Raw genomic sequence first — 25239 nt, 5'->3', positions numbered from 1 at the left:
TACAACATTTTGATTCATACAAGGGCAATTATTTACATACATAATGATATTTTGAGAGATACTTTATCTATAAAAAAAAAGTAGAACGATATCTGTCTGTTCGTTCGTCTGTCTGAAGGCCAAGATCTCGGTGACCGTTAACCGATTGGGCTCTTCTCTTCAGGGAGATAGCTACTGGTTCTGTGGTGGTTTTATGTTATTTTCTTGATAGGGGCGAATCTACTAGTATCAATTATAAATATTGGGGGAAGCTTAAGAGAAAATAAATTTATCTTTCTTGAGTTTTCTATGAATTAGACTTTGATTTTGAATGTGTTAAAGTTGACCCAGGGGTTTAATGGGATAAGACAATAGACGATAAATAGATCTACATCTCCAACAGTGAAAATAAAATTACATTTCAGTAGATTAAAATTATTGGTTGACGAGTTTAGATCAATCCAAATTCAATTTTTTTGAGCCAACGAACAAGAAAACGTGTATAATAAACCATTGTAATTGAGAGTCTTTGTCCCCTTCCTCCCTGAAATGAACCCCTCAAATAGGTTGGCTTTGCTTTGAGGAGGGGGATGACTTTAAAAAGGGGAAGGAGGCTTGACGCAGTAGAGCAGATGAAAAAAGAACTCTTTCCTAAATTTTTCTCCCTAATGTTTATTTTTCAAAAGTTATGATATGCTCTAATTAGGGTTGGCTGGTCGGAATGTAACAGATAGCAATAATTATTATGTCAAACTTTGTATCACTGTATTTTACAATGTAGTCAAAATTAACAGTTCTTTTTGAACATTGGTTACTTTTGTATAGTCTTATAGTCAATGGAGGTAACAGTTTAAGTAAATCAGATCAGTGTATTTTTATTGTCAGAGAAATATATCCACCCCCCTAGATGTCTACCAACCCACTAAAAATCAAACAAGCATCCCTGAATTGTTAGCACTAAAGTGTTTAAATTATTTTTTAACAATTCCTTTAAATTTAAGAGTGGTGTGACTATTTTTACTCTAACACCCCTTTAACTGTTTAGCCTTGTCAATGGAGGTGTAAGGGACTGGTTATTTCTAAGGGATTGTATAATACCCCTTCTAAACGCCTCTGGATCAAATAATGAAAACATTTATAATTTGACACCTCATATTATATCTTGGTTTCGAATTTAAAATCTCGTTTAAGAATGACCTTTCAGCCTGAAAAGAGTCTACTACCAGATCAGGACCAACACAATTACAGAGCTTCCCTAATTTGTGTACCGATAAAATCAAATAGTTTTAGATATTCTAATAGACACATTATGCTACTATAGAAAATAAAAATGTGCTTTAACAAAAAGTGACTAGCGACCACAGAAATACTTTGATTTAATCATGCTAATTGTGCACCCTTTCCCCTTAGTTTCAAATTAAATATCTTTTCATAATGTCTGTATTATATTAAATGAATATGAAATAATTGTTAAAGCAAGCAAACTTTTTGCAACTGCCTAACTTATAAAGTAAATTTTGAAGAGGGAGAAAAGGTGGTAACAAGTTGAGTGGGTGGGGTGAAGGGGCGCAAAAACTGGAGTACCCTATATGCATGTAAGAGGTGTACTAAGATCCATAAAAAAGAGGGATTAAGTATAAAAAAGCACTATTGGGTTTTACCATAATATATAATATAAAAAAAGTTCTGATTAATCCATTTTCTTTTAAGTTGTTTGAAAATGGAGAATGAAGGAGAAAGAAAGGGAGGGAAAAAACAAAAAAGAGAAAAAATAGAGAGAAAGATATAGGATTGGGTGAAAAAGAAAGAAAGAGGGATAGATAGATAGAGTGGAAAAGAAAGAAAGAGAAAAGAGAAAAAGAAGGTACTATAGAAATAGGGGAGGTGAGAATTAGAAGATTGTGGGCGGAAACATTAAAAATATTATTTCAAGTCATCCTTGAGTCAAGTATTTCAAACAATTTTTTACCAAAAGTTTAGAAATTAATTTTGTTAAACGTTGTATACGTTTTATTTTTTGTGGTCGTTTCTGTAAAAATGCCAATAGACCACTGATCCCAAGTTTCTTCCCTTATATTGTGTGTTTTACCTTAGGTTAGGTAATATTGGGTATAGGATAACCCCGCATGGTTTAGGCACCACATGGGGTTAGGCACTTTTAGAGAAAGCACCATATTTACAATGAGTAGTAATGCTACTCTATTAATGTCCTTGTCTGTCTGTTTGTCTATTTAACATGACGTCATTGTCCTTTATATTGGTTTAAAATTAGAAGCAGGAATTTTTTACAACTGCATATAACCATGAATACTCTAACCTTTTAGAAACCACCTTTCTTGATTATTCTAAGCATAGAAAGCTTGTAAATGTAAGGTTGGAGAATGGGGGGAGGAGGGGCCTGCCGTTTAGGTAATTTCTAAATTTGGCCTTTTAATAAACTTTAATATATTTGTTTTTATATATAGTGGCTAAGATATTGACTCTAGTTTCTATAATTAATAATCGTTTATAACTTTGAAGTCATTAAATTTAAATTCACCCGTAAGCTGTAATCAGCTAAATAACCCTCAGCCGCTTACATCTACAGCCGTGCTGCTTTCTAAAACCATTCCAGCAGCTAAAAAAAACAGTCACATTGCGACTTTGAGAAATGTATAGTAACTTATTTAATTTTTGTTTAGGTGTAAGATGATTCGGACAGCTCAACACGATCGTTCACTTCAGGTAGGAATCAAACATAAGTAGGGTTTGGACAATGGAGTATTAGGTAGCAAAATAATAGATTAAATTTTAAATGCTATTGTCCTTTTGTTATTTTCCGAATTACATCGATTTGAATGTAGTCAAAAATCAAAGTGATCTATTGGTAAAACAAAAATTTTGCATGATTCTAACCGATTTAAATCGAAAATATCAGAGTTGGATCTTTAAATCATTTTAATGGTGATTTAGATCGGGGTGCGCGAAATTTCAGCCAATCACAGCGCGGCATTTTAAAAATGCACCCCGATCTAAATCACCATTAAAATGATTTAAAGATCCAGCTCTGGACTTATTTTCCAATTTCTACCTGAATTAAAGATAAAAATAATTTTATATGATACTTAAAATGCTATGTTGGAACCTTATTTGTTTTTGTAAATATCAGTTTGTACATATTTATTATTATAACCAATAATATAAAGTAGTAATGTTTTTTGTCTGAAACTAAAGATTTTAAAAACTGTTTGAGTTCATCATTTAGACGTAGGTCTTAATTTGGTTTTAGGCTATTTGTATTCACCCTTCTTACAGACTAATGGTGCAGCTGCTAGTATTTAATACAGTAAATATATAAATGATACATATATATCACGTATTACTATATCATAATAGTTATTTAATATATATTTATAATTTTAATGTAGGTGTATGATTACATTCTTTGTAAATTCTCTGAATTGTATAATCACGCAACCTTTACAATATTTAATAATCACAAAACTTATACTTGTTGCTTATAAATGGGTCCGTTAAAACATTATATTAGGTGCGTGCACATGATTTTGGTTCATATTTTTAAAGTTTAAGGAAGTTTAGTGAGGTGCTCGAAGAAAGAAAGGGGGTATTAATATATATCTAGGGGTGTAAAACATGAATATTAAACTAATATGATAAATATTTAAACATTTTTGGAAGGAAGGGGACATTACACTGGCACCAAAAAAAATATTATTACATCCATTTAGATCCCTGATACAATTCCTTGTATATTTGCAAGGGGTTTTATGGAAACACCTCCTTTTTTCCATAGGGGTGTTAACAACCCATTTCCTAATATACTGTATTTACTTTTGTATCATATCTTTTTATTTTTATTTGCAATGTATCGTACTTCTTATCGTATATTTGTATTTGTTGCATATTGCAAGACAGTTTTGACAATTTTTAAAATCTTTTTGCTGCGCTATGTATGTATTTTATTATTCTCGTTATTTTTAGTCAACATTTGAACTTAAATACATATTTATTCTTCAATACTTAGGCTCGATGCTTTGCTATGCAATGTATAACTTCATGTTTGGTAGTTTTTAATATTTTAAGCTACGCTATTTTGTACCTTATATACTTGTAAGAAGAAAAGCTATGCTATTATCAGAATATTCCGTAAGTCTGTCACATAAGTAATCAATAGGAACACAGTAAACGAACAATCTTGCTATATTATTGGTTTTTATGTGTATACATTTGGTAAGGAGCGGCAGTTATTTTTAAAAGCAAAATTGTTTTATAACTAGAGTCCGTTCGTCCGTCAGTCCGTCCGTCCGTCCGTCCGTTCTTAACATAACATTTTTCATTAACATTATTGGGGATTTTTATTAATTCATCTCCAATCGTCTTATCCCTTAAGATCCCAGATTTTGATGGGTAATTTTCTACATTATATCTAACCCTACGTTGAATTTCTTCATCCTTGTTTACATATGTGAGTGTTACCAGGGGGGGGGGATAGGACATTAGACTATAAATTACACTGGTAACCAAAGTTATCCTGCGTTATCCTACTCGTTGGCTCAAAAACTTTGAGCGCTTGATTGGATGATGACAAAACTTTAGTGTCCAAACATTTCCACCAATATTTTCAATCTATAGAAGTAATGGGGACGCATATCAATTTTGCGTCAATTGTCTTATCCCTTAAGATGCCTGGAGTGTTACTAAAGGTTTTATCCCGTGTTATGCGCCCAACAGCGCCATACAGAGGGAGATAGTGTTCATGTTCAGCCTGCAGAACAGTCACATCTTTTCAAAACCATTCGTCCACACAGAACCACACTGTCAAATCAAACTTTACATTCATTAATTAAACCTTAATTTCTCTCTTCCTTCCCTCTCTTTCTTTTTCTTTTTCTTTTCTGTCTCTCTGTCTCTCTGTCTCTCTCTGTCTCTCTCTCTCTCTCTCTCTCTCTCTCTCTCTCTCTCACCCTCGCAATGCCCTTTGTATCATAATTCCCCCCTCGCTCTCCGTTTCAAATTATTTCCTTCATCTTCAAATTTTCCCCTTCCTTAAGTTAGGGTTATGTCGAAATTTCGAATAAAAACTTTAAATTAGTATCTTACATTCTAAGATTATATTTTATGGGAGTTCTAGGATTAATTGAAAATATAAGTTTCCCAAATTAAATGATAACAATTGATTAAAATCGCTGGATTACTAATAATGAAATATAATCTAAAGTTTAATTTGTAATAATATTCCTAATTATTATATTCGTTTATTCAGTAATATCTTTAAAACGGCATAAATTATCTTGAAACTCCCTTCATTGTTCCACGAGAGGCTTTAGCCTATTTTAAATGAATGACCCTTGATTCTAGGGATATTCAGGCAACACATTTTCAATAAGAAAATCCGCCAGTTGCCTAAATACTAAATTTCTTCCTTTATGAAAAAGTTTTCATGGTCAGATTATGTGTTAGTGTTGGGAGAACACAGCAAACTAATTTTGGCAACTACACTACAAACAAAAACATTAACATAATTAACCCTTCTGTAGATTAAAATTATTATAGTTTGGACACTATGAATTTGGAAACCAACCAATCAAAATTCAATAAAAGTAATCATCGAATAAAATAACTTGGTTATAAAACTTTGGGTGCCAATGTAATTTACAGCCAATGTCCTCTCCAAGCACTGACATCTCTGTCTAGCCATTTAAAAGATCTTTAATTACATAAAAACATATAAACACATACCTTTGGACTTATCTATGTTTAATTTTGCTACAAAATGATATTTGCTGTAGTATTCCCGTAACTTCATCCCACATAGAGTTGCTCCGCTGCGCTGATTTCTGATTAAGCTTTTAATTTTCAAACCAATGTGTCCATCAGAGAAAAAGAGTGTTCAAATCAGGGAGCTTAAGGGATAAGACAATCGACGATACCTGATGATAAACAAATAACTATTGGTTGAATGTTTTGACACTTAACCTTAAGTACCAACTGATCAAGATTTAATAAAAGTACCCAAAGTGTTTGAGCCAGAAATAAAAAAAGATACTTTTAGTACCAGTGTAATTTACAGTCCAATGTCCCTTACCTCATTGGTTTATATTAAATTAATTTAAGAAATGATTTTTAACTGTACAACTATAAAGTCTTATTTTATGCTCACTGTCACTTATCATGAAATCAAAATAATTTTAATAATAATATTTAACAAATTATGCTGTAACAAATTTAAATTATTTTTGTTGATAACGAGGTATGATGAAAGATAAATAATAATATTTTGTTTTGTTTGCACGTATAGGCGTTGTCAGGAGAGAGTTTTTTTTATCAAATTTTATCAACATAAATTATCACTCCTATAGTTTAAATGTTTGGATACTCTCAGTTTGGAACTAACCAGTCAAATTTAAATAAAGTGCCCAAAGTTCTTGAAGCAACGAATAAGTTAACTATATTATGAAATATTAGGTACCAGGTCAGTTTGTTTACAGTCTAAAGTCTTGATAATAAGAGTCTATTTATGTTATCTTTCTTCCTTTTTTTATAACTTTTACTTCTCCATATGAAATCTAAATATATTCTTTTAAAAAATAAACTGATATATATATTAGCACGATTATCAATATGTGCTAATTAGGAAATTAAACTTTGCAGACAAAGTCGTGTTATCAAAGGATATACATATGTATATAATAGAAAGGGGGGTTAGGTCGAACCATCATTAAAGTTAGGTTTTTGTGGTGTTTCCAACCTTAAAGTTTTCTACCTTAACCCCTGATATAAAACTACAATGCACGCCTCTTCCAATGTTTACTTAGTGCGTTGATGAGTATAGGTGTGGCACATAAACCACGTTCACTGGTGCCAATACATTGTAGCCGAATACAATATCTTGAAAATAGCCAGAATTTTTCCCGGGAATATGTATCTTATACATTTAATAAAGGTTTTTGGGGTATAGTCCTTTCCACGACATCCCTCCATAAAGAGCGATTCTTCGTATTTTTAAAATGGCTTTTTATAGGTTATTTTAGGTTATATTGTGTTAGGTGATTGCCCCACAGGTTTAGGTAATTTGCCCCGCAGGGTTAGAGCCCCCCGCAGGGGCTAGAAATAGGAGAAAAGCTACTGTGAAAAATACGAAGAATCGCTCCTTATGGAGGGATGCCGTGGAAAGGACTATACCCGGTTTTTGTTTATAAAAAAAAACAACAATTTTTAACGATTCTCATGAAGATTAGGTTTTCAATGTTTAAAGATTTTTTTAAAATCTTAATATTGAAAATAATTACTACTAAAATGAAGATATAATCATTTAACGGTAGTGCCTTGTTCAGACGGACTAAATAACTTATTTTTAAGACCCGAAAGAATATTAAAGAGAAGCGGTACTTTAACTTTTTATTATTATTTTTTTTTTACATGTACACCTTATTCTGCTAGGCACTAAAGCCTATGTTTATCTTTTGCAAAATGGAATTATAAGTATAAGCCAGGGAATTCCTAACTTTTGTCTGGCTTGACTGTCGTTGTTGGAGGCCATAAGTTTATTGGTGAAGGTTCAGGTAGCTTTTTATTGTATATGAATAAATCCGATCAAATTACATTAGTAGCTTTGTCTAAATTAGGTGATATTGATATATTTTCACTAAGATAATCTATAACCTCCCTCCATGAAATAGAATTAAAACTTGATTTACTTTACCTATTTGCATCTTTAATTTAGCTGACCATTTTCATTTTTTGAGCATTAGAAGCGAACCTACTCTATAATTTACTTTATCTGTCCGTCCAGCAGTCTGTCTGTCTGTAAAATCTTAAATGTAATTTTTTCGGCTACTAACTGAGATATACTGCTGTTTTTTTTGGTAGGATTCGTCTTACTAAAAGGAATCCAGTTAACAATTTACTTGCTTTGTCAGTCTTTCGGTCTTGAAATAATTTTTGATTTTATGCATTTTAATAGCAACATTTTCATTCTCTTTCTTTTAGGACCACACAACATCTTTATGAATCACTTTGATCTGTGCCAAAATACATAAATAAATATAATGAATTTAATTAAGTTAGTCAGATAATTATCCTAAAAATGCAAGAAGTGTCTTTTTTTAGCAAAAATGGAACATTCGTACACTTTGACACTTTTTTCTCCAAAATTTTGGGTTTAAAATTTAATGACTTTTCAAATGTTTTTGACAATAAAAAGATGATTTGGCACTTAATTAATAAATTTTACTTTTTAAGTAGCGCAGCTAGTTCATTATTTGGCCAAGTATGTACGTCTGTTTCAGTTTTTAGTGCACTATATTGAGACAATGGTACCAGATTGAAAATAAGAGGGGAGTTTTTCCCTAATTCTATTTGACTGTTCCGCTTTTTCTTCAGTTTATTAATGAACCTCGTAAAAGTGTCGAACTATGACGTCAGAAAAAAATAACAATTAACCAATGAGAAGCCAGTATTCACTGTAATTGACCAATGGTAAAATATATAGCGGTCTCTCATTGATTAATTGTTGATTTTTTCTGACGTCATAGTCAGACACTTTTACTGGGTTCTTTATTAATATATTTGATGATTTAAAAATATTATTTATTGTAGCTGCGCTAATTATGGACTAAATATTCCTTGTTTTCATTATGATTTCTTCTTCAAATGGAAAATAAAATATCAATTATGTTAAAATATATTAAAGTATTATTATATAGTCCTAGGATAATTAACAAGAATTCATGCAGAGTTTGGTATGAGATTCAGTTATATTATAGATAGATAGATAGATAGATAGATAGATAGATAGATAGATAGATAGATAGATAGATATATAGATAAATAGATAGATAGATAGATAGATAGATAGATAGATAGATAGATAGATAGATAGATATATAGATAAATAGATAGATAGATAGATAGATAGATAGATAGATAGATAGATAGATAGATAGATAGATAGATAGATAGATAGATAGATAGATAGATAGATAGATAGATAGATAGATAGATAGATAGATAGATAGATAGATAGATAGATAGATAGATAGATAGATAGATAGATAGATAGATAGATAGATAGATAGATAGATAGATAGATAGATAGATAGATAGATAGATAGATAGATAGATAGATAGATAGATAGATAGATAGATAGATAGATAGATAGATAGATAGATAGATAGATAGATAGATAGATAGATAGATAGATAGATAGATAGATAGATAGATAGATAGATAGATAGATAGATAGATAGATGGATAGATAGATAGATAGATAGATAGATAGATAGATAGATAGATAGATAGATAGATAGATAGATAGATAGATAGATAGATAGATAGATAGATAGATAGATAGATAGATAGATAGATAGATAGATAGATAAATAGATAGATAGATAGTTAGATAGATAGATAGATAGATAGATAGATAGATAGATAGATAGATAGATAGATAGATAGATAGATAGATAGATATTTTTAAAAATGGTTAACAACAAAATTATACAGGGGAAAAATAGTTGTTCTGAGAAGTAACAGATTGAAATTGTTGAAAATAACTCCTTGCTCCATGACTAAACTCAGGGAGGGAGGGTATAGAGGACTGTAAATTATACTGGTACACAAAGTTTATTAGCAACGTTACTTTATTCATTGACTTAAAAACATTGAAAACTTTAATTGAATTTGTATAATTTTGTTCAGAAATTATAGTATCTAAACTTTTCAACCAATAGTTTTAATCTACAGAAGGGTTATTATGTTTATTGTCCTATCCCTTAAGATCCCTGATTAAATCCTAGGGGATTAGAGCAAAGATGTTTTTTGCTGTGTATGTGAGTTTCAGACAAACACTTCATTAGGAAACCTTGGGCTTTTCATTAATTCAACCCTCTCCCTTTTTTATTGTTGGTGCATAGCTGCTCTTAAAGTCATTTTCGTCGTTGTTTCTTGTAATGTAATTTTTTATACAAAGTGCCTATTCAGCACTAATAATCTCCCCTCCTTTTATTTTAAAATATAATGAAAATAATTGGGGTTAGTTTTTTCTCTTGTGCCTAGCCCCTGCGGGGAACATAACCCTGTAAGACTACCCAGTACCCATTATAACCTAACCTAACCTAACCTGTCCTAAAGTAATAAACAAACAAATAAAAACATTTACATGAAAGTACTGATATATTTGCTTTTAATTTTAATTATCCCCCCCCCCCCCTTATTAACCAATTTTTAACCAATCGATTTATTTTATTGTTTAATGAATGAAATCTGAAGTAGTTCCATAATTTGTCTCATGATTCAGTTGTATTTCCTACCAATCTATTGTATACTTAATCGTCCTTGTTTTTATCCATCCCCAGTACAAATAAACCTTTAATCAGTGCCTAATTACTTAGCTTCAATTTGTGTAGTTTTTAAGGTTGCACGTCCTTATAGCCCAATTCACAAACCATCAAAAAATAACCATTAATGAAATCTGTAAACCTAACCTAAATGGGAATATTTTTTATATTATGGAATTTTAATTAAACCAAAATATAAAATTTGGAGCTTTCCTTCAAACTTCCATGAGCACAGAAACCAAACCCTTTTTTAGATTAAATTAAAGATAAGAAAGGGGATAGTCTTTTTATTCCCTAACCCTGCGGAGTCTATACCTGTAGGGCTACCCTTACCCGATATATCCTAACACCTGACCTACCAAACACAGTGCCAGAGGAAACCGCCTATAACTTAAACTCTTTAATTCATTCTTTGATTAAACATCCTTCTAATTATTGTTTGGTTTCTGTCTGTCTTTGTCTCTCTCTCTCTCTCTCTCTCTCTCTCTCTCTCTCTCTCTCTCTCTCTCTCTCTTTCTTTCATCTTTCATCTTGCTTTTTTCATTATACAAAAAATATTTTTTGGTATTAATTCAACTCAAATTTTTATCATAAAAAGCCGTTTTAATTCTCTTCAATCCAAAAATCGTGTATAATCGAGGGCCTAATGCATTTCTAAACTCTGCTACAATAGAGAAAAGTATTTATGTTTCTGAACTCTGCCCCAAGTAGAGCTAATTCTTTTCACGATGTATATATGTGAGTGTTCAGTGACATGGACATATGTTCAGAAATTTTAATTGATTTAAAACACTTTAGTGATCAAGACAATGTAGGATAAAATAATTAACAACCCCGATGATGATAAACAAAATAAACCTTACTGTATTTTGGATCTATTGAAGTTATCAACCACCCAATCAAAATTCAACAAAAGTACCAAAAGTTTTTAAGTTAACGTATTAAAAACTTTGGGTACTACGAAATTTACAGTCCAATGTCCCCTCCATATTGATAAAAAAATAATAATAAAATGTCCTAATACAAGTCTATGTTTGTATATGTGCTAAACTTACTAACGCCCAGGATATTACAGCTTATCAGGGAGGCTTTACAAATAATGGAAGGGAGGAGGGGGGGGGGGGGGGGGGGGTAGTAGAAAAATTAACTCTCTCCCCCTCCTCCTTTTTCTCCTTCTATCATAAGTAGCGCAACTAATCTAAAACTTTGTCAGTTTTAGACCTTCTTTCTTTTTTTATTGTTAAATTTTTTCACATGCCTAAACAATATGATTTAACACATTTTTGAGATTTTAAGCAAGATTTTTTTCTATATTTTAACTGTGCAACTTATGTATATAATTTTTCTTGTTTATATATTATTATAATATTTTGTCCAACCTATATACAGTCCTCCCCCCCCCCTCCCTAAAATTCTACTAAAGTCAAAGGTAGAGGTTAAAGACAAATATTCAACAGTTTTAATACCCTAAAATCATTTCTCGTATTCATTCGAAACCGGTGGATTAGAACCGGCTCTCATCAATACGAAAAAAACTATGTCTAGCATCGTATTTTAAACAGTTTTCTACTAATATAAATAATGTACAATCATAAGATTAAAACCAGTTTTTAAGCCCGTGCCTTTGGCATCTCGGGCCTAAAAAATGGTTTTAATCTTTCAATTGTACATTTTATATCCGCAGAAAGCTGTTTATAATACGATGCGAGAAATAACTATTATGTAATTTTGTCTAATTCTTGTTTTACAAAATTAAATTATTTTGGAGGATTTTTAAAAGCACATCAATGTTATAATAAGTGTAAGGTCGAACAACCGATAACTAATGAACTTGAGCTACTCTAAAACTATAAGCAGATGTTCAGTGGTCATTAAAAAGAAACGGAGGAAAACGATAGAATCTGTTAAATATAAAAAACATAACTAAACTATAGACGAAGCCCAATCTGCACCACTTTTGCACCACTTTCGATTCCTGTGACGTCATAATTCTCCATCTCTTTTTTAGGGGTTTTCTTTCCCACTTCTCCTCATATCTCCCTCATTTTATGACGTCACAGTAAATAAAAGTGGTGCAAAAATGGTACAGATTGGGCTTCGTCTGAACTATATTATATGTCTTTTATACAAACGGACCAAGGAAATTATACACTAGGTGTTTAATGCTATAGGAAAAAAGATATCTTTTAAATTATTTCAGCTGTCTGTCTAAAATAGCAGGTACGCGTACGATAAGTTCTGTTCCCTTAAAATTTAATAGACAGGCAGACAATTTGCTTTATAGAGTATCAAAACTTGTCTAGTGTTTATTTTAAGGAAAATTTATGACACAGAACAACAAAGGTACACACAAATATAATACGATTTAATTCTCAGAATATGTCTCCCTCCTCTTGGTCAGAGGTGTATATTATGGGGGGCTTATCCCAAGTTTGAAAACATATAATTTAATCAATCATAAGATTTTCATAATATATTTTACAGATAAGTCTTTTTAAGATGTTACCAGGGAAGAAGGGAAAATGGGACTCAAATTACACTGGTGCACAAAGTTTTATAGCCACGTCATCTTATTTGTCGACCCAAATACTTTGATGAATAGTAGTGTTCAAATTTTTGATAGATGTATATCAATTTATCTTTAATTGTCTTATCCCTTAAGATCCCTGGATTTAACTGTTAACTTAAAATTTGGGGATATTTTAAGTTTAAAACTAGGACGTTTACTTTCTCTCCTTGTTTTGCAGTAATCAAATATTATTTCTTAAATTTTAATTTTGTTAACAATACATGTTCTAAATTTCTCATTTAAAATTAACTTTACAACTTAACAGTTTATTGTTAACTTCTAATGATGTGCTTATTATGAACATAATTACCCTTGTTCTCCTAATTGATTTTAACCTTCTAAAATGAACACATTTCTTTCTTAAAGCAACTTTCTAAAATTACACGACAACTGCATGGTGACAAGCAACTAACTTATCTAACCATATAAGAGTAGCTTCGCTACTGAAAAAATAATTACAGATTTGTTATCAGTTCTTGAGATTTTAATCTACAATATATTTAAAGTTATTACTAAAATTGTACCTTGTGTGCCATTATAAGGAAATATAAGCCCATTGTAGGTATATTATTTGGCTTAAATGGATCATATATAACTGTATTTTTGTATAAGGAAAGAAAATAACATAATCATGTCCATAAACATGAAAGTAGAGAAGCAAAAACTTTTTTTTAGACGCGCAAAGCCTTTGATAAACAGCTTATTTACGTTGGCATTATGGTTAACTAAATTTTTGAAGTCTTTAAAAAATACTAGCAATGCGCCACTAGCCTATAATAAAAAATCTTTCAATTTGAAATATATATCCATATATAAACCTCTTCTGGACTGATGTAACGCTAGTCTTTAGATCTAGGGGGGCAGTCGGTAGTTCTATATAATTTTATGTTGATATATGTTGATGTCATTTATGAACAAAAATAAGACAAATTCTTCTATTTATATCAGTTTTGGTACAATGATTCCTAGGACAACAATGTACAATATTATCAGCGAGGCATTTCAATAAACAGTATTATGTATTGATTTAATTTTGCAACAAGTTAATATACATAAAATTTGTAAATTTTGTTTACGCTTAAAAACTAATAATATTTTTCTTATTAAGTCTTGATACTCTTCAAGTGTTAATGTCCGTTTGTTCTATAGTCAGATTTGAGAGTTATAATATCTTTTTTCGTCTGCCATATAAATGAATGACTAAAATATTTTGCCGTCAAAACATAGTGTCATCCTTGTTTTGGTACAAACTAATGATAAATAAAGTAAGTGTTGAAGAAAAGTATATTTCTCACCTAATACTAATAGTCATTCAATGATTTGTTAAACTTATATAACTTTTATAGTCATTGCCTATACTTTTCCTTTCTATCAGAGGAGAAAGCTCCATGGGTTGAGGGAAGGTAAATAACACTTAAAATTATACGATTAGGTTCTTTTTATTTATACTAGTGGCTTCGCCCCTCACACTTAGAGTTTCTGTATTTTTAATTATTTGTGAAAAGGGCTGAAACATTGCCAAAAACTACCCTTAAAACTTTTATTCATAAGTAAATATCCTAAAACCATCCTTGGATATGTGTGAAAATTCTAAGGTAAGAGAACTTAAATAGCTCTGTGGTTAACAAACATAAAAAAAAATTTATTATTAGATTTGCAAAAATAGATTTGATATATAAATAATACATTGCTAAAAGTTGGTAAAAAAATATAGTAGAAAATATCTCCTGTAAAAAATGTCAAAAAATGTAGGTACTTTTTATTTATAAAATAGTATAGGTGAAAAAAGGCAATAAAAATTAATTTTGGCAATCTATTAATTTAATCCCTTAATTTCAGTAGATGTTGAATTGTTTGTTCTCAATGTCAATATATAAACAACATATTAACAAATCATACTACAAGCTGTGTCATCTTTCATTTTAAGAAAGGGTTCAGTTAGCCACAGTCACATACTCACTTCAATTATAAGGAAGAGGGTTATTTTTCTGTATGCTTTGCTTGACCGGGCCTTTAGCACGTTTTGGTCAACAAAACTGGAATCTATCTAATAATTTTCAATTTTAATATCCATGGAAAGATGTCTATAAATGGCTCCGAATTAGATAATTTATGCTGGATTAGAACCAGTTCACTACCACTAACATGGTATCAAATAAAAGAGATAGTTTGACTGCTTTTACGTAGATATTAAGACCTATTTCAAGAAGGCAGTTAGTGTTTATCTTATTCTAGTAACTACATATGTTAAAAAATTTATAACAATGATAGGTTTTTATCTTTGATTTTGATTTGAGTTAATGTCTAATATGATTACTGAAGTCATTGTGCGAAAATTCTACTTTAAACTCTCCCATAAAAATCATTAATTATTTATTCTTTGCTTATAGGTGACTTTTTGCCGAATTGTTCCTGTTAGTCCAGTTAAAGAATTGTATATCTAGTTATTCTACATTTATTACGACAGAAATTGCCATTGTAGATTTTTAGTTTTCTATTTTAATTTATTTTCATTGCTTAGAGTGTATAAAGTATTTCAATTAATTAAGTATTTTTTTCTATAAAAGACTAGAATAGGTATTCAACGCATCTTTCAGTGGATATTAACAAAATTGGTTTTAATTTTCTTATTCTTAATTCAATATTCATGAATAATCGTCTGTAATATGATATATTACATAATTTTTCAGTATGGTTGAGAATCGTTGCTAATCTAGCGGATATTAATCGGGTTTGAAGCCATACTGAAAAAATAATAATCGATACCAAAACTTTATTTTTAATTTTAATGTAAATTATTGTTTTGTTTAGTTATTAAATTAAAAGCATATTTACTTTATTTAATCACATAAATTATGAAAAAAAAAACAGATGGAAAAATAGAATTAATAATTATTATTACATATTTGCAGCTAAAATTATATTTCTATATAATTTGAATTTTTGCCATATGTTTTCTATTTTGCGTTTGCAAATTTTTGTCTATAATTCTACCCTTCCCCTTTTTTCTACGGTTTGGAAACTCGTTTTCATATTTTTGAATTCACAGTCGGACAGAATTTTCTTTTAACGGATTTAGAGGGAGATTTAATATAACATCCAATGCCCTATGCCTACTGCAGATTTTTATATACATTTGTATTAGAGATTTTTTTTTAAAAAATTATATAAATTCTCTAAATTTATTAAAAATTTAGATAAATAAGAAGTCCCTAGCTTCTAAGTGTTACACGTTTTCAGGAAAGCATATATGTTTTTGTTCCCCTAAAAAGCTTAAGGCAGGAAACTGCTTTGTAAGGCTTCCCTGAAAAGCTTAAACTAATTAATTTAGCCGTTTTCGAGATTTTAATCTTCCAGAAAAAGAAAACAAAAAACTTTAAAAGTTAGCTTTTATTAAGAAAATTTGTCTTTCTACTTTTTTGATTTTTTAAAAAAATATTCACTGTGCTTCCCCCCCCCTTCCCACACCCCATCTGCCCTCCCTCCTCAAACAATGAGCGCCGCAAACCCTCTGCCACGACCTCTCCTGACCTATCTCTTTTTTTAATTTGCCGCCACGAAGTGTCGAGAGCGCGCTCATTGGTCGAAATTTTGCCGCCAAATTGTAAATATTGAATATTCCAGACAGATAACAAAGTAAAACTTCTCATTTGCTCTAATTTTTTCAACGTTCATTTTGTAACGGATGCCAACTTTTTTTCACCACTTTTTTAATGCTCACAGTATTTTGTATTTTTAACATAACGAAAGAAAATAAAGTTATTTGTGTTAAAATGCTCAAGTAAAATCTTAAAATGATTTCTAAACATATTTTTAAAGAAATTTTACAAACATGTTTTGATATCAAAAAGAGAAATTTATTATTAAATAAACTCTTTAAAACCATTTTATGTTAAAATATTATGTAAAGAATAAAATTAAAGCAAAAATTTTAGTCTATAAATCAATGATTATGACTGTTCAGTGTTTACTATTTCATTATAAATCTCAATAATAACGATATGAATTTTTGATTTTTTCATTATATTTCGTGAAAAATTGTCTATTATACGATACGATACATTATTTTTCAGTATGGCTCAGTACCGGTTCTTATCCAGCAGATATAAATCTGTTTCAAAGTCATATTGTAAAGCTAATTCGTCAAAAAGATGATTAATAAAAGTATTTTATTTCAGCTGGCTCTCTACTATTCGAAGAAGTCTATTTTTTTAAATTTAACTTAATTAAAATGAAGTCTAAACATTACTGCTTTTCTCTAAGATAAAATGAGCGCCTGCTAATTAATTTGAATTACAGAGACGCTCTATAAGTCATTAGCGTGTTTCACACTTTCAAAATAAAGCTAGAAGGTTGATTCCTTAGATGATAGGTGCATAGCAAATAGATAAATGTTAAAGTTATAAATTGAATAGTTATAGTTAAGTATCTATATATAAGTAACATGTTGTTTGTCTGTCTGTTTGTTTGTAACAAAGGATCTCTCTACCAAGAGGATCAAAATGGATTCTCTTTACAGTGAGGCTTTTCCATAGGTCCAGAGAAGGTTTATAACTATTTTAGAAGAGGGTACCTCAACTCTCCCAAGATAAATTGCCCCTAAAAAATCTAATCACAAAAATAATTTTTAACTTTTTTCTATTATAAAATTAACTGAAAGAGAAAGCACAAAATGGCACCAAAAATACGATAAAATAGCCAATGAGAGGCGAGTATTTATTTTACCATTGGTCAATTACAATGTATACTGGCCTCTCATTGGACAACTTTATTGTATGACGTCATTTTTTTGGTGCCATTTTGTGCTGTCTCTAACTGAAAGTGTAGGGTTGACCTAACCCCCCCCCCCCCCCTATAATAATGAAATTATTTTAAAGAGTATTGAAAATTATTGTCTGTAAGTTGACGTTGATACGAGATCAAGGACAAATTGAAGAGGGAAGGAAGCGTAGCCATTAGACAAATATCTCACTGTGTCACTAAGAACTTTTTAATAGGCATTTGATAATAGAATAGTCATATTTCTATGAAACTCACTGGCAACGGCTCAAACTCAGATTCATCAAATTTCAGTAGTGTTCGAAATTGTAAACAAAACAAAAATGTAGTACAACTTTATTATAATTTGACCAAAAAGGGTTTTTAATCACTCTTTGCTACCTCCATTGGGTGCATATATACCAGGGATCTTAGGGATAAGACAATGCATGATAAATGAATATAATTTTTTTCTGTATATTAAAATCATCGATTAAAAATTTGTACAATCAATTTGAATCCAATAAAAGTGCCCAAAAATTTTTACTCAATAAATAACACATAATTAATGTGGATGTAAAACTTTGGGTACTATTATGATTACCAGTCCAATGTCCCCTCCCTCCCTGATATATACGTACATATTTGTCACTTATGACCACTTGACAATATACTTGAGCCTTTGTTTTCATAAATATTACACACACATACATACACACACATACACACACACACACACACACATACACACACACACACATACACACACACACACACACACACACACATGTATAATTTAACCCTGACTAAATCATAATATCTTTCTACAAATTTCAAATCATAATTATAAATGATTTTCTCGTATTCATTCGAATCCGGTGGATAGTAACCGGTTCTCATCCATACAAAAAAACTATGTCTAGCATCGTATTATATCCAGCTTTCTACGAATATAAAAATGTACAATGATAAGATTCAAACCAGGTTTTTTAGCCGGTGCCTTCGGCACCTCGGGGCTATAAAAACTGGTTTTAATCTCATAATTGTACTTTCTATATCCGCGGAAGGCTGTTTATAATACGATGCGAGAAATAACTATTATATAAATTTTTTCTCTGATTATATTGACTAGTTACACAGTAAGAAGATAACTAACCTAAATCAATATAAACAATATGATTTATAGTCATTTATCGTATTACAGACATCTTTCCGCAGATAATAAAAGAAAAAATATAAAATTAAAACCAGTTTTGTTAGGCCCGAGGGGCCGAAAGCCCGGGCTAACAATACTGGTATTGATTATATGATTTTTATTTTGAATTTGTGAAAAATTATTTTGCAGTATGGTTGAGATTAGGTTCTAAACCAGCAGGTGTTAATAGGTCTTGAGGGCATACTGGAAACTGATTTAAATTTGTGTTTTTTTTTTTGTCAAAATGTAAAAAAAAACAGGGGGATTTAGCCTTGTATTTTTAACTTAAAATGGTATTCCTACAGGATAAAGAAAGAAATAAACAAATAACTGAAGATTTAAGCCCAAACAATGCCTAGATCAAATAATTATAAGAAGTATAAGATGCTAACATTAAGATGACATTCAGATAAGTTTTAAATAGTTACAAAAACAATTAATGATAAGCATACATCCCTTGAAAAAGAACATAAATTCTTATTCACAATTCAATAAAATACTCAAATTGTTTAAGCCAACGAATTATAAACTTTTGGTACCATAGGTACCATCTAAATACATTTATGAAAAGACTTAGAAACCAACACTATAGTTTATAAAGTAGCATTACCCCTGCATATAAACTGCAGATATAAAGACCAAATTCTTTAAATATTGCTTGATCATATGCAATTTTATTTTAAGGTCTATCAATTGGTAAAACTAATAAGTATTTGTAAATTCCTCATTTTGAAATTTGCAGTATACTTCTAAGATAGAGGGGGGGGGGGGGGTTATTTGGGAAATATCCCCCCCTCCCGCCCCCCCCCCCAAAAAAATAATAAAAAATAAGATTATACCATTTTTTACATTTTAACTACAGTATTTAAGGTTCCTTTAGTTGCCCTTAAAATCCATAAGCTTGGACGTCCTTGAAAAGAGTTTTGACATTTAAAGAATTGTCTCCTTTTGTGAATGCATTGTTTTTCTGTCTATCCTTTTAATAATATAAGTTGACATGCTAAGGGTTTACTTAGCACTAAGTATGCAGTGCAAAAACAATAACTTTAACACGCGAAGCCACTCGCTAGATTATCTTTTTTACCTAGTATTATTTTATTACAGACTAGCGGCTACGCCCATAGAGGCCTCTAGTGGCACTTTAAATTTTTTTGTTTGTTAAAGTCTCTACGATAATTCTTTACGTACGATACCTCTTTATGTTACGTTGAAGTCTCCCATATATTAAAACAGAATTTGATTTTTTTGTCATTTCTCTTGGGAGGGTGGTGGTACCCTCCCCCAGAGTAGTACTAAACCTTCCCGGGACCCATGAGAATCTACCCTGTTAAGGAGAACCCGATCGGTTCAGCGGTTAGCGAGATCCTTCGGTACAGACACACAGACAAACATCCTGTTACTTTAGTATAAGGATTTAAAGAAAAATTGAACTGAACAAGGGTAACAATATCCATAAAAGCAAAGATCAACAAATCCGACAGTGAGAGTAATATTAGAGTAAACCAATAAAGGGGGAAGGGATTAAATAACTGTATGTCCTAACCTCGTGGACTCTGTGCCGACTTTCAATTGGGGCCATTGAATAACAGCCAATAGCACAGTAAATATCAACACAGCCAAGACGCTACAAAAGATTAGAAACCAATTTTTTAGTAGACTATAAAGGTCCCAAGACTCGGTTATGCATCTATGAATATCCTTATTACATTTATTATTCAGACTATTAAATATTCCACATTAAAATTTAGAAGTATGATCAAAAATTCCGTGTAAATATTTCCCAAATCTATTTAAATACAAGACGATTAATATGGCAAATTTATATTTTAAGGAATAGTTATAAAGATGTTTTGTTTAAACAGTGTGCCCCATCAACCTAAAAATCAATATTCTGAGGTAGATTCTTAAAAAAAAATTGGGGCAAATTTGTTTTTTTTTTAATTTGTGATTTTGGAGGATTTTTCACGAAAACAATTTTGCCCCACTAAGTGATTAGTGGGGCAAATTTTTTTAAAGAATCCACATCTGGTATTTATCATAGGATTGCTACGCTTTCTAAATTGCCCGAAATTAGTGAATTTACCCACGATTTAAATCAATAGGACAGTTCTAACATACCCAAAGAAAAGGTTAAGAATGCGAATGAAGGAAAATATAAAAATAAACCGAGCAATGAATAAAAAATAGAGTAAAATCAAAGAAAGCAAGTTTTTTAGAAGAAAAGTGAAAAAAAACATAAACGAAAAGGGAAGAAGAACAAAAAGCAAAACAAAAGTAAAAATTACGAAAAAAGAAGAGAAATTAAATAAAGAAAGTGGGAGAGGAAAAAATCATATGGCTTCGAAACTAAATAATATGTGCTGGATAACAACCGATTGTAGGCCATGCTGAAAAATTATATATAGTATCATATTAAATATTCTATGAATATTAAAATGAAAAATCATAAAATTAATACGTTTTGTTAGCACTGGTTTTAAATAATCTAATAATTTTTCATTATGATATCCGCGGAAAGCTGTCTATAATACGATGCGATAACTAACAATTATTATATGACACAAAAGAAAGTTAGTTCGTTAAATTTTATTAATATAAAAATTACATAAAAATGTTTTCAAGGTTTAAAGAGTACATTTATATTTTGTTCTCGGTGTTGTTATTTTTATGCTTTAAAGGCAAGAGGTATTACGTAAATGGGTTTCAAAAGCTCTTAACAATTAGGAAATTAAATTGCTAATATTGTGCTTAAACCTATAATAGTTATTTATCGCACCGTATTTTAGCTTTCCGCGAATATTGAAATGAAAAATTATAAGATTAAAACCGAAGGCCCGTGCTATCAAAACTGGTATTAATTTGTGATTTTTCTTTTAATATTCGTGGAAATTGTCTGTAATACGATGCTATGCATGATTTTTCAGTATAGATGATAACCGGTAATAATCCAGTGGATGTCAATCGGTTTCGAAGTCATACTGGAATCTATAACTAATCATTTATATCTAAATGATATAAAATGCCTGCAGATTTCTATAAAAATATATAATAAACAAAGGATTATTTTTAAAAATATACATAATTCTTAAAAAATCTGTATTGAAACAAAAACTATCCTTCGACAATTTAAAATAATTTAAATTTAACTATTAAATGTACTATATATGCTTTACAAGTCAGTAATATGTTTAATATCCGCACTATATAAGAGTTGGTATTTCTAAATTGTGTGTAAGTTGTCATATTTAAGATCAAGAAATAGCAAGAATTATCTAATCGCAGCTATTCTATAACTAAGGTTTGTCATCTCATTTGTTTGTGGATAAGACAATGAACGATCAATTGATATACAATACGATATCAATTGATATAAATCCTCAATGAATTCTGTAAATGAGTTATTTAAGCAAACAAAATTTAGCATAAATGGATATTTAAATCCCAAGGTATTAAATGATCGAGCGTTAGCTCATCATTTAATACCGAGGGATTTAAATATCCATTTATGCTAAATTTTGTTTGCTTAAATAACATTCTATTGCAACAAAAAGGTGATGTTAGCAAATAATTTCTTGAATAAAATCATAAAACGTTTTTTCATTTAATTTTCATTTTTTTCACTGTTGTGTTTTTATTTGACATTAAAAATAAAAATCATAAAAAATCTTCCAAATCAAAGAGAAAAAATCTTTGAATTATTGGTCAATGTAGGTTCAAAGATTTTTTTATTGTAAAAAGTTAATTTTTTAGAAATATTTTAGAAAAAAAATCTTCTAACAAAAAAAATTATCATAATCCAAGATGGCGTCAATACATGTAAAATAATATTTTCAAAACAAAAAATTAAAACTTGAATATCTTTTTTCACAGATTGAATTTCAAAAATCGGTCTGACAGTTTTTCCAAAGTCAGTATGATCTATCGAATGAAAAAGGTTTGAAACTGATAGAACATTTCTTTATACTAAAACATATTTTTCTCCCGTTTTTTCCCACACTTCAAAAAAATGAAATTCAATGAAAATTAAATGGTTCTCACATTAAAAAAATTTTCTCACGGGTCCAAAAAATGAATTTAAATGAAAATCATATGTACCATTTAAATCAAAATAAATGGTTCCCACATTCTAAAAATTTTCCCACGCTTGACATTCTTGAAAAATGCTAAATAAATGGACATTTAAACAAACCAAAGATCGCGTTTTTTGCAATGGAATGAAAATTGTTGGTTGCAAAGTTTGGACACTATTAATTTGCAACTAACCAATTAAAATCAATCCAAAGAACCCAAGGTTTTTTTTAAAGATGATCAAATAAGAGGACATGGTTATAAAACTTTGGGTACCAGTGTAATTTATAGTCAAATTTAATTTAAACAAAGCCTAAAAAGTTTCTTTTTGTTAGCAGTAAGAAATTTGATATGATATTTAAAAGATTTAAAGGACAGAAATAAATCTTGAGGTGCCATATCACTAGTCATTTGTAAGTTTGCCTTTTTTTTCTAAAAAGGGCAAATAAAATTTGTGCAAAAAATCCAACAAAATATGAATGTATTTATTTAGAAAACATTTTAAGAGTGTGTTTATAAGTGCTTCAACTCAGGGATCTAAAGGGATAAGACAATGGCCGATAAATTGATGACATTTCAATGATGATACACAAAATTACCATTTCACTTTATTACAATTAGTGGTTAAAACTTTTGGACACTCAACTTATTGAACAAACCAGTTAAGATTAAATAAAAGCTCCCAAGATAGTTAAGCTAACGAATAAGAAAACATCATTATAAAACTTTGGAGACTATAGTGTAATAAACAGCCCAATGCTGATTTATCATATTAAAAAATATAAGCTGTCTCTTTGACGTAATCAACTTATAACAATGGATAAAGAATATATGTGGATATTAATACAGGGGGAAAATGTCCTCAGTTTAGGATGCTATTTCCCCTGTCACTTATTTGCCAGTTCGTTAATCCAGTAGGAGGGGAGGGAATGGGTTAAAGTGGGTATCGTTATTTTAGCCCGATACAAGTTTTAATATATTAGAGTACATAATAATCTGGTGCAAGATGCAAGTAATAATAAATCCATTCCAATACATTGACCTACAGAGCTGCTTTATCATGTACTGCAACCCTCCAACTTTATCATGTACTGCAACCCTTCAACTTAAAGAGCTGCTTTATCATGTACTGCAACCCTCCAGCTTTATCATGTACTGCAACCCTTCAACTTATAGAGCTGCTTTATCATGTACTGCAACCCTTCAACTTATAGAGCTGCTTTATCATGTACTACAACCCTTCAATTTATAGAGCTGCTTTATCATGTACTGCAACCCTTCAACTTATAGAGCTGCTTTATCATGTACTGCAACCCTTCAACTTATAGAGCTGCTTTATCATGTACTGCAACCCTTCAACTTATAGAGCTGCTTTATCATGTACTGCAACCCTTCAGCTTTATCATGTACTGCAACCCTTCAACTTATAGAGCTGCTTTATCATGTACTGCAACCCTTCAACTTATAGAGCTGCTTTATCATGTACTGCAACCCTTCAACTTATAGAGCTGCTTTATCATGTACTGCAACCCTTCAGCTTTTTCATGTACTGCAACCCTTCAACTTATAGAGCTGCTTTATCATGTACTACAACCCTTCAATTTATAGAGCTGCTTTATCATGTACTGCAACCCTTCAACTTATAGAGCTGCTTTATCATGTACTGCAACCCTTCAACTTATAGAGCTGCTTTATCATGTACTGCAACCCTTCAACTTATAGAGCTGCTTTATCATGTACTGCAACCCTTCAACTTATAGAGCTGCTTTATCATGTACTACAACCCTTCAATTTATAGAGCTGCTTTATCATGTACTGCAATCCTTCAACTTATAGAGCTGCTTTATCATGTACTGCAACCCTTCAACTTATAGAGCTGCTTTATCATGTACTGCAACCCTTCAACTTATAGAGCTGCTTTATCATGTACTGCAACCCTTCAACATATAGAGCTGCTTTATCATGTACTGCAACCCTTCAACTTATAGATCTGCTTTATCATGTACTGCAACCCTACAACTTATAGAGCTGCTTTATCATGTACTGCAACCCTTCAACTTATAGAGCTGCTTTATCATGTACTGCAACCTTACAACTGCATAACACGAAGGACAAATTTGATAAATGAAAACCAAACGTCGCATTTTCTGCAAAAATCTTCAGTGACAGGAAGAATCATTCTGAAAAGATTATTAAATTCATATGGACAAATAAAACGATGCCTGTGTAACTGTGTGTTTGTCACGAAGGATCTCGCGTCTAATCGCTGGACCAATACGGTACAGTTAAGTTTTCATAAGGCCAGTGAAGGTATATAGCTATTTAAGAGGAT

At 30.6% G+C, this 25239-nt stretch overlaps 1 protein-coding gene across 2 annotated transcripts in view; it reads left to right on the top strand.

Annotated features, from left to right (window-relative positions):
• Positions 1 to 25239, top strand: part of LOC145329366 (uncharacterized) — a 102387-nt gene that overhangs the window by 18051 nt on the left and 59097 nt on the right. For both annotated transcript variants that reach the window (XM_080173451.1, XM_080173450.1), the window contains exon 2: positions 2661 to 2703. In XM_080173451.1, the coding sequence (XP_080029577.1) occupies positions 2668 to 2703 (36 nt within the window). In that variant the 5' untranslated portion in view covers positions 2661 to 2667. The remainder of the gene's footprint in view (positions 1 to 2660; positions 2704 to 25239) is intronic.

Source organism: Acartia tonsa, chromosome 10, assembly GCF_053477335.1.
Source record: "Acartia tonsa isolate MP-2025a chromosome 10, ASM5347733v1, whole genome shotgun sequence".
Taxonomy (NCBI): Eukaryota; Metazoa; Arthropoda; class Copepoda; order Calanoida; family Acartiidae; genus Acartia; species Acartia tonsa.
The sequence above is the reverse complement of the archived record's forward strand: the minus strand, read 5'-3'. Positions and strand labels throughout refer to the sequence as shown.